This window comes from Argopecten irradians, chromosome 15, assembly GCF_041381155.1.
Source record: "Argopecten irradians isolate NY chromosome 15, Ai_NY, whole genome shotgun sequence".
In the NCBI taxonomy this organism is placed as follows: domain Eukaryota; kingdom Metazoa; phylum Mollusca; class Bivalvia; order Pectinida; family Pectinidae; genus Argopecten; species Argopecten irradians.
The window spans coordinates 8,012,307-8,024,396 of NC_091148.1; the positions used below are offsets into that span (position 1 = coordinate 8,012,307).

General features: G+C 37.2%; 1 protein-coding gene across 1 annotated transcript; it reads right to left on the bottom strand.

The window, feature by feature from the left end:
* Window positions 1-1,889: 1,889 nt before the first annotated feature.
* On the bottom strand, window positions 1,890-8,430 carry LOC138308974 (uncharacterized). The gene is made up of 3 exons (XM_069250056.1): window positions 8,264-8,430; window positions 5,320-5,386; window positions 1,890-5,005 (listed from the first exon to the last, which is right to left on the bottom strand). The coding sequence occupies exon 3, from the start codon at window positions 4,935-4,937 to the stop codon at window positions 3,891-3,893; it is 1,047 nt and encodes a 348-aa protein (XP_069106157.1). The 5' UTR covers window positions 4,938-5,005; window positions 5,320-5,386; window positions 8,264-8,430; the 3' UTR covers window positions 1,890-3,890.
* Window positions 8,431-12,090: the final 3,660 nt, after the last annotated feature.

Here is a 12,090-nt window from a genome sequence, read left to right on the forward strand (position 1 = left end):
TACCATCAATAGGCTTTATCACAGTCACTTTCCTCGGTTGAAAATCAAATATGGCGGCTCGCTTCACTTCGGACCGCATCACTACCCTGACAACGATACATACCGGTAGTCGTTCCGCCTTGGTTATCTCAATTTTTATTCGAAATGGACATTATTAATATATATTATCAAATTGAAAAAAAATATATGTTGAAAATAATTGAAAAGTGTCATTGTTGTATTTCAAACCAAACTGCAGCTATAACATTCAACAATCGGAACTATATCTTCGGTCATCCTGACTACCGTAGTTACCCAACTTAGCAACCATCACCGTTTTAAATTGTACGTAAAGGTAGATTTATTTATGTAAATATATAGATTGAACAGTGTTTTGATTACGTTAAAGGTGGTATGAACGCAATGGGATACAGACATATTCTACATGTAGCGCTAACGCGCTACATTGAATATGTCTGTATCCCATTGCGTTCATACCACCTTTAACGCAATCAAAACACTGTTCAATCTCTATGTGAGTGCATTTCAAGTCGTTTTTTCCGAAAAGTATGACGTTACGTTCGCAAACACATAACGTCACAATCAATACCTACCCCTAAGGGCAGATAACTCTCTAATATTCAAATAAGGAATAACAGGATTCGTAGCATGGCCCAATAGAAAAAGTGTTCCGATAATAGGGGCCTTATAACATAAAGGGTCTGATAACTGGGCGGTTATACAATGGACCTACGATAATCCGGACGCCAATAATCCGAAAATATCTCAGTCGTGACGGAAATATTACAAGACGAATTACCGTAAGATTAACGAAGGTGTCCGGATTATCGTGAGTTCACACATGTTTGATAACAAGTTGGTGGGGACATACTGTGTTTGATAACAAGTGGTTTGGGCACAGCAAGTTTGATAAGTAGGCCGTTATAATATAACACATTTTAAGTCTTTATAACATAACAAATTTGATTATAATCGGGCTAATATCACATGGCGATGTTATCATTGTACAATGAATGTTTAAACGCTGAGTGGTTAGAATGCTCGGACTGGAATCATCCTGACAAAAATGGAGAAACTTTGAACTATGTCGGGACAATCTTGTTTGTAATAAGCATTTTCATTGGTTAAAAACATTGCTTCTATCAGCACAAAAGGAGAAATTTGCCGTTACCGTTGGTGACGTCGTTTTTGATTGGATGAACCGTTTGTAATGTCGTTTTTGGTTGGATGAACCGTTTGTAACGTCGTTTCTGATTAGACGAAAAAATATGTTCACGTATACATAGCTGTGTGCATTTTTCCAATAAAAAAACCGTGTATTTGTGTTTCATAAATACTTTTATAAAGATTTTGAACAGTTGAAATTCGTATTTCTTCTTTTGGTTTATTTCTTGTCAACTTTGTAATGTCCACGAATATTTCTTTTTGATACAGCAGAGTTGATACAATGTTGCCTGTTTTGTCGCAATCATTTAGTTATATCAATAAATAACACCACACTTCATATACTTTGTGTTTGTTTTATGTTGTTTACTTTTCTGATTTATTACTTTACTGTTTCGACAATATAACTGAATATCGTTATCATAACTCGAACTTGAACAACTCGAAAAACGTTTAAATCGAATGTTCTTTAAGACCACATGCAAGATCCATTATTACACATAGAGCTATATGTGTAGCAAATAACGGGCATCGTTTTTAAAACTCGAATGCTTTGTTGGTCCACTGGTGAACCCAAGTTATACTGTATACCATGAAACGGTTTTTTTTTTTTCTTTTCTTTTTTTTTCCTGAACAATCACATTTCAAATCGGGTAATATGGTAATTCGAAGATTATGTAATGTTTTCACAACTTTGAGTTAATGGGTTTTGGTTGTAAAGTGGGTTTTGTTTGTTTGGTTTAAAACAAAATCATGTTTGAAGGGAGGTAACTCGTACAAGCTACACTCCAAAAAAAATCCTGTGTGAGGGGATCTAGACCAATTTCAAATCAACATGTGGTCCTTATAGACAGGTTTTTCCCAAGTAACTTTGAACATTGGCCGTGGTAAAGTATATTTCACGCTTTTTACAGCAGCAAGCAATGAAATCAACCCTTGAAACACGTTTATAAAATCAAAAGGTCCAAAGGACCTGTGTTATGGCCAAAATAAAGTTAATCAATAAAGGTATATGACAAGGTTCCCTTTTTGATCCAAAACGGTATCAAGATCATGTTTCATGTCGTCCAACTATATTATTTTCGCAACATAAATAAATACATATCATGATCACAAATTTGTAGGTAACATGTAACAAATAAAATTGCAGTCACATTTTAAAGACAAGAAAAGGCCGAAATTTTTAGTGATCTTTTCAGCAATCTCACCTGAAAACTGGTTCGAGTGCACCAAAACATTTTGGAAAAAGTTTGCTCATTATCTAAAGTAATTGACATTGAAATGAATTGGTTTAAACATTTTAAAACCTTGTGAAATTAAATGGAGGTCAACTAATCTCAATTAATTAATTAATTAATTAATTAAGAAGATAAGATTTGAAGATAGTATGCTTTTAAATTCGTGTTTCCTTTTTAATTAGATGAAAACGTTTCAAGAGTTTTTACTTCTGTTTAGTCCTGTGAACACGAATTTAACTAATTATTAGACATAGATATTTGTGTCTATATACCGTAGTATTACACGCACATAATGTATATATAGAAAAAACTATCTATAGAGTCACAAAAGCCTGTAATTCATCACACTGGGTAAAAATAAAAACAGGAATATTTCTCATAATTATTTGAGACAGTTGAATGTCCATCTTTAATAGAACAACAATTTGTTTCCCTACATCCATATATAATAGTATTAAAACCCTCACAGGTTCGCATATAAATACAAAATAAATCAAATTCAAGATATTTGCATTGAACTACATAATTACATTGGCACTAGCAAGCACACCAAAATTTATTTGTCTCGTTTTCCCTTCACCGATGTATGAGTGTGATCAAATTGATTAACGAAGCATTTCAGGTCTAACAACATCCCAAGAGGGGTCACGCTCTCGTGACCTTTCGAATTAGCCAATACAATTGTTACTTTTAAGGAACGAAATAGTTTGCAAGAGCGGTCAGAATCATTTTTGTGTACGTAGTAATTTCACACAATGTGCATTACAATGCATATGTGTGTTTGGAAGAAATGTCATTTCATGGAGAAAATAAATTGACTGAAGTACAGGGCGTACAAAGGTCACCAGCACGTGACCTCTAATGGGATGTTGTCAGAATCTCTATGAAACAGAGTAATAAAAAGAATATGTACTTTATGACAAAAACATTACAATTTGTATCTTGTATTGATATCAATCGGAACTCCTAGGGCATTTTTCAAAGAACCTTCGTTTATGGAAAGTGCGGAAAGTTACCGATTGGTATGGATATCACATTCAACATTTAGCACTGTACTGCCATTTAGGTTACGACATATTCATACTACAGATTAACAATAATCTGTTCAATTCAAAATATGAAAAATATTTTGACCTAGATCAACTATGAAAAACGTAAATATAGAAATTACAACAATGCTGTAGTCCCTACAACTGAAATTGTTGACTTTCAAAAGAATACATGCATACTTCTTAATATCTAATGAGGTTGCACGTGCCGGTGTAACGTGAAGAAGTTTCCCGGGTAGAAAATGTACCCGGATCGATATTCTTTGCCGGTAATCTAAAAGCTAAAATTCATTTTTTTTTTTACAGAACGTGAAAAGCGTTGAGGCAAGTATGTGTCGAACGAATTTCTAAAAACTATACACGTGAAACATATATAATACTGATTTGGCCTCATAACTTACACCTACAAATGTAACACCATCAGTAATTGACTAAAGTCCTATGTTTTCCAAACCCATGGATTTTCTGCTTCCCTTCGCTCTCTCTTCGTCATTGGCACTTTGGCTTTGGCCTTGGCGATTTCCGCCGGTGTTGGAACTAATTGTTTGATTTCCTGCGTCATCTGCATAGAAAACCGGAGATTTTTCATGTCCATGTTGCTCATTTCCCCGACTCCGTATCGGTTACATCTCGGATAGCCACACTCCATTGTAGAAGGCGAGACGGAAATAAACAATAGTCTATCCAGGAATTCTACCGGTTCACAACTTGTTGTATACTTCAGGACGCCTTCCGATAACTCACGCACACCGGAAGTGATCTCTGAACTGCTCAGGATCTCCATTTGTGGTGGAAACTTCTCGCGCAGCATCGAGTACCACTTCCGTTTCGGCACAATCACCGGAAGGCACTCTAACTCCCATTGAACGTCCAGTTTGCATGCTTGTAGTGCGTTTATAATGTCCATATATGGCGTTTCGTTTTCCTCAACTCTTTGCTGAGCATCTTTGAAAACCGGAAGTGTTGTTATATTCCCGGGACGGTGGATTATCAGCAGTTTTCCTTGTTTTGAAAGACATTTCATGATATTCTCAAACACATCAATGGGGTTCTCAAAGTAACGTATTGCATCTATTATGATCACTTTGTCAAACTGGGGTTTATTTGTGTCTCGACTTTTGGCCAGCTGCCGGAAGTACTCCTCAGCTCCGACATGCGCAACTCGTATGGAGAGAACTTTCTCCGTGTCGGTTTCAAGGTAACTATAGTGACCGGGAATGACCGACATTGCGGGCTCCAGAAGACAGAATTTGTCCACTATCCTTTGAGCGAAGCTGCCTTTGCTGTCCCCGATGTAGCAAAACCGATCTGTTGTTCCTAATTCCAAATATTTGTGGATCAACGTGAATAGTTTTTCATCGTATTGCCCGCCAAAAACGTACTTTTCGGAATCCCCTAATTGTGGGATGTGATACCTATTCTGGTATCCTTCGGTAGCTACCGACAAAGGCCGAGGAGTCTCGGGCCCAAGGAAAGAAGAAGCCATGATCGAAGTTCTCAATTAATTAGTTCTTTTGATGATCTACGAGGCTACGACAGAGGCTACAACCAACCCTGCGATGATAAAACAAACATTTTGAACTCAACAAAATGATTTATGTTTAAGAATTGAATTTCCATTTTCATTTTCCATTTCCTCTTTTAAGTTAATATTTAAGCGTCAATTTCACTTTGATGATTTCCGCATCGGTAGTTTTATGTAGCAATGTGTAAGGATATCTTAATCATTTAACTTTTTCAAAACAGAGAAAAGCGCTAAAATGTATGTCCACCAAAATTATCGTGGGTTCAATATATTTTCTTTGATAAATTAATGCGTGAAATGCAAAACAAGTTGTTTTCAATTTCGTCGTGTAAACTACGGTTACCTGTGATGGCGCCAAATCCCGTTGTGATTCGCTCATCAGTCCAGCAGTTAAACTGAAGTTTCATCAACTGTAAATAAAGAGGAAGAAAATATATTTATTCATACATACAGGAGAATGTATAACAGGCGTTTAATTCCGGCCTGGCGTTTAAAGATCAAACGTTTTTTTATTGGGAAGCTAGAATAAACTGGATAAGTGTAAGTTGGATAGAGGAATTTAAACTGACGCTAGCATTTAAATGTCCAATACCTTTCATAAAGAAAAATTAAGTTTCTTGAAAACGATAATAACACAGGAAACTGTATATTGATGGTCTAAGATAAGGTTACAACACCAGTGTTAACGGTGGAGATTCATTTCACTGTTTTGCCGTCTGGCGCAGTACAGTGATAGTCATCTAACGAGTGATTAGGATGACGGCGGGAAAAAGACGACCCGCGTTATGGAAATTACCATTTAAATTATTTAATTAAATTGTTCATACGGTGATGATAAGTGCAGTATTGATGTTGAGCTATTAACTTTTGCGTCTCTGCAAAATTATCAATCATGTTTAATTTACATTATCATTCAATTAACAAATTTTAAAATTGAAGCCGTTTTGGAAAGGCAGCGGGCCGTTAAAGATCAAATAGATTTAGAGGAATTGAACCAAGACACTATATGTACTTCCAACATTCGTCCTGACGGTTATCAATACGTTCATACATTTACGATACAGAAACCTATTCAGTATTTGTCATGCCTAGTTAAACTGATCTATTTACTTTTCCAGTGCTATATATCCAGATTACTATTGTGAAGTTTTAAATCCGTTTATACATTTATGTCCACTCATTCGTACATAGTCTGCCAATACACCTTATTGTATCTCATTGTGTATATTGACGAGATGATACAAGAGCCTGTGTGTTATAGACACAGGGATATCATGTCAAATCCCTGTGGGTGTCCATACAAAGTCTGTTACATGGACAATATTGCAACGTATACACACAGGCGTTTGGTTCTACAGACATTTTTCTCACTCTATATATGTGTATGTGTATAACAAAGTATTACATATACAGAGAGAGAAAATGTGTATAGAGTCAAACGCCTGTGGTATAATTAAGTCTAATAGGCGAGTCGACAGGCATAAAACGCCAAAATAAGTCTCCACGAAAATTATATGAAAGTTATATGAAATTAGAATATCGGACTAGCGATTGATATTGATATTTAAGAAAAATAAATTTAAAATTCGACTGTTTTGAAATAGATTGTACTATTTTTAATAATCAATTAATACAAATTTCAAACGTAAAAATATGTCCAGTTTTTTAGATAGAAGTACGTATTACCGTTAGTCATATAATAAATCTAATTTCTTTAGTGTTATGTAATTATATCGGGCGATTAGGTTCTCAAAAAATAAACACTGTGACAAAGCTTTTACAACAGTCATAGAAGAAGTTTTATGACAGTACATCACAAATGAATTGGCGTGAAAACGGTCGTTAAATGTGAAAAACGCAAAAATAAAGTCGCCATGAACATACAATGTCGGTTTTGTTCATATTATCTTGTTTGTGTGACATGTCTTACCTGTCTGTGTTGGATTTCTGTAACGATTGCTATATACAGAATGTATACGAATGATATCATATAGTACAATAACTAGGTTGTCAACTGTAGACAACGCACACCTGTAGTTGAATACCTGTGTTACCGACAGGTGAGAATATCAGATTTCCAATCAACGCCGTTTACCTATGTCAAGTAACGTGTATGGTGTACTATATTTATTAGATTAATGATTAGAGGTCGAAATATTATGATATACCGTGACGGGCCCGTTATACTGTATCGTCAGCATGTTATGTCGGAATTAGCGCGGACACAATGGGATCAAATCCGGATATAACAATATGTATTGTGTAAATAATATAACAGTACCGGTGAGGTCAGAGATCACGCCTGTCCTCAGATTTTACAGGTGTATAGAATCTTGACTGGATTTCCTCTGACCGTATTTCCAAACTTAGACATATTCCTAATTTCCATCCCAGAAAAAAGATCTAGACGTTCTAATAGCCCGACTTTCATAATATGGGAGAAAGATGTCTGGTATATTTTGATAATTTCTATTCTAATTAGACATTTGGACAGGATTGTGTCTGGTAAAGCTGGGCATTTCTCTTGTCTTGAGACCAATACAAATATCTGGTGTACTCCGAGTTTCCTCTGAACCTGACACCAAATTCAGACATTTTGACAGAAAAAAATATCTGGCCCTGTTCGATCTCTATATTTCATGTCAGTTCTTTGTAATACGTACCACAGGCTTTCGACTTTATAGATATATATGGACACCTCTATATATGTGTAATTCTCTATTTTACACATATAGAATCCATAGAGTCAAAAGCCTGTGTAAGTACTACAGCACAATGGCTTTTGTTAAGATGATTCTAATAATTGAAGTACTGGACAGTGTATGCCTATAGCTGTCCCAGGCATGTCACGTCCATTCAATAAAACTACGCCACAGCTACTAAACACAAGGCCAAAATAAGGTTTCAAAACATGTACAGTAGTAAAATATTCGACCAGATTTGTACAGGTGTACACGTTTGTATGACATTGTTTTGTGTCTCGTAATATCAGCTCTACAGGTAAAATCTAAACCTCATAGTTATAACAGTATGAAAACTTCTGTATTCATACTACAACATAATAACGGTTTGAATATTACGATATTAATTCCATATTTCAATTTATATTTTATACCCCTATTCTAAAGATATAGGACATGATGATATTATGTCAATATTTGAACCTACTTCATCATAAAACGGTTGAACATGACGATATTACACAATATTTCGATCCATATCTTACCCCTGCACTAAAACATAGAACACATGGCGATATTAGGTCAATATTTCGATCTATATCTTACCTGGAGGGTCCCGCATCACAATATGTTACTACACATCCCATTAAGGTAAATGTTATGGACATACACACCATGTACAATACCGCTAATGTGTATTGCCGTTCAAAAGTCAAGCCTTTAAATCGCCCACGGTAAATAGCATATAGATCCTTTCAGGCCAGGACCCGTCGCTAGGGAAGCTATACCATATGTGTATACGTATTTAAATATCAGAAAGGTCAAAGTTCACTGCCTAGTCGGTTTTCGTCAGAAGTCATGATCGATAAACTAAAGTAAATATGGTTCATACACGTATAGAATATAGTTATATACAAAGAAAACGCTATTAATGGTTTAATTGGTTTTCATTATAATTATGTATTGAACAGGTTCTGAAAGTATTTATAATAACACAGGGGCCTGAGAATTTTAGCTGGTTAATATAAATTTGGTTATTTTTATTCATTTGTTTTCTTATGAAAGAAATGTCCTATAAACAGCCAGGGTAATTAAGGACGGCCTCCCATGTATGTGGTGGGTTGCGTGCATGAAGTGAGCGATGCGTGTTTTGGGAGACGGCAGTATATTTGTGTTGTGTCTTCTTATATAGTGGAAACTTTGCACTTTTTATAGTGCTATATCACCGAAGCACTGATGGAAACAACCTCAAAAAAGTCTCTGCAAACGACCATAGCACCGACAAATCTTTCAAACGCCTCTGCAAACGTCAATGACACCAACGAACCTCAAAAACGTCTCTGCAAACGTCCATGACCTAAGCAAACCTCACAAACGCCTCTGCAAACGTCAATGGCACCAGCGAACCTCACAAACGCCTCTGCAAACGTCAATGGTACCAACGAACCTCACGAACTCCTCTGCAAACGTAAATGGCACCAACAAACCTCACAAACGCCTCTGCAAACGTCAATGGCACCAGCGAACCTCACAAACGCCTCTGCAAACGTTAGTGGTACCAACAAACCTCACAAACGCCTCTGCAAACGTCAATGGCACCAGCGAACATCACAAACGCCTCTGCAAACGTTAGTGGTACCAACGAACCTCACAAACGCCTCTGCAAACGTTAGTGGTACCAACGAATCTCACAAACGCCTCTACAAACGTCAATGGCACCAGCGAACCTCACAAACGCCTCTGCAAACGTCCATGGTACCAACAAACCTCACGAACTCCTCTGCAAACGTCAAAGGCACCAACAAACCTCCCAAACGCCTCTGCAAACGTCAATGGCACCAATAAACCTCACAAACGCCTCTGCAAACGTCAATGTCAAAAACGAACCTCGAAAATGCCTCTGCAAATGTCAATGGCACCAACAAACCTCACAAACGTCTCTACAAACGTCAATGCCACAAACAAACCTCACAAATGTAAAAGTACATCAAATACGTTATGACAAGTAGCAATTTAAAGGAATATCCCTTTTGGCTCCAGCCTCAGGGAAATCAAGAGTCTTTAAATGTTAAACGTTTTATCCCCATCCCCAATGATGTTCGGACTAAATTTGGTTAAATTCTATGACAACTTTATGACTTTAGTAGCGATACATGCTACTTTCCTATAGTATTCTTTTGGAAGCCAAAGACAAAATGGTGAAAGTTGATAGCTGACGTATTTACCCATTAACAATAGCTGAGCTCTAAGGCTAAAGACCCAATTGCATTGATCATGTGTAAAAGAGTAAGACGGACAGATAACTCTAGACTTAGTACTTAAAAGGTCAGATACTAAATGGCAATGCCTGACCTTGATACTCTGTCTGAAGGTCAAAACCAAAAAGGTCTGGCCTATGTACTTAATAATGCACGAAGACAAAATAGCAGTGTCTTTTTTATGTCAAAGTTCAAAAGACAATATCTGGCATTCTGTCATCTGTCTGAAGATCGTAGATAAAACGTCTAGCGTTTATACTCTGGGAATTTACTGGAGGTCAAAGGTCAATGTCTTGATATTGGTCTGGACGGTGCTACTTATCTTATATCTTCTCTGGAAATTAAATATCTAATGATAATGTCTGGCATTGTATACTCTCTGGAGTTCATAGGTCATCTGTCAATGTATGACATTGTATACTCTCTCTCTGGAAAGCAAAGGTCAACTGTCAATGTCTGGTATTATATACTCACTCTCCGGAAAGCAAAGGTCAACTGTCAATGTATGGCATTGTATACTCTCTCTCCGGAAAGCAAAGGTCAACTGTCAATGTATGGCATTGTATACTCTCTCTCCGGAAAGCAAAGGTCAACTGTCAATGTCTGGTATTGTATACTCTCTCTCCGGAGGGCAAAGGTCAACTGTCAATGTCTGGTATTGTATACTCTCTCTCCGGAAAGCAAAGGTCAACTGTCAATGTCTGGTATTGTATACTCTCTCTCCGGAAAGCAAAGGTCAACTGTCAATGTCTGGTATTGTATACTCTCTCTCTCTCTAGAGGGCAAAGGTCAACTGTCAATGTCTGGTATTATATACTCTCTCTCTCCAGAAGCAAAGGTCAACTGTCAATGTCTGGTATTGTATACTCTCTCTCCGGAAAGCAAAGGTCAACTGTCAATGTCTGGTATTGTATACTCTCTCTCCGGAAAGCAAAGGTCAACTGTCAATGTATGGTATTGTATACTACTCTCTCTCCGGAAAGCAAAGGTCAACTGTCAATGTTGGTATTGTATACTCTCTCTCCGGAAAGCAAAGGTCAACTGTCAATGTATGGTATTGTATACTCTCTCTCCGGAAAGCAAAGGTCAACTGTCAATGTTGGTATTTATACTCTCTCTCGGAAAGCAAAGGTCAACTGTCAATGTCTGGTATTGTATACTCTCTCTCGGGCAGGTCAATTCAATGTTGGTATTGTATACTCTCTCTCCGAAAGCAAAGGTCAACTGTCAATGTCTGGTATTGTATACTCTCTCTCCGGAAAGCAAAGGTCAACTGTCAATGTCTGTATTTACCTTCTCTCCGAAAGCAAAGGTCAACTGTCAATGTATGGTATTGTATACTCTCTCTCTCCGGAAAGCAAAGGTACTGTCAATGTTGGATTGTACCCTCGGAAGCAAAGTCAACTGTCAATGTATGGTATTGTATACTCTCTCTCCGGAAAGCAAAGGTCAACTGTCAATGTCTGGTATTGTATACTCTCTCTCGGAAGCAAATCAACTGTCAATGTCTGTATTGTATACTCTCTCTCCGGAAAGCAAAGGTCAACTGTCAATGTCTGGTATTGTATACTCTCTCTCCGGAAAGCAAAGGTCAACTGTCAATGTATGGATTGTATACTCTCTCTGGAAAGCAAGGTCAACTGTCAATGTTGGTATTGTATACTCTCTCTCGGAAAGCAAAGTCAACTGTCAATGTTGGATTGTATACTCTCTCTCCGGAAAGCAAAGGTCAACTGTCAATGTATGGTATTATATACTCTCTCTTCGGAAAGCAAAGGTCAACTGTCTGTCATGTTTATCTCTCTCTCGAAGCAAGTCAATGTAATATTGTTATACTCTCTCTCCGGAAAGCAAAGGTCAACTGTCAATGTATGGTATTATTACTCTCTCTCCGGAAAGCAAAGGTCAACTGTCAATGTATGGTATTGTATACTCTCTCTCCGGAAAGCAAAGGTCAACTGTCAATGTATGGTATTGTATACTCTCTCTCCGGAAAGCAAAGGTCAACTGTCAATGTATGGTATTGTATACTCTCTCTCCGGAAAGCAAAGGTCAACTGTCAATGTATGGTATTGTATACTCACTCTCCGGAAAGCAAAGGTCAACTGTCAATGTATGCATTGTATACTCTCTCTCCGGAAAGCAAAGGTCAACTGTCAATGTAGATTGTATACT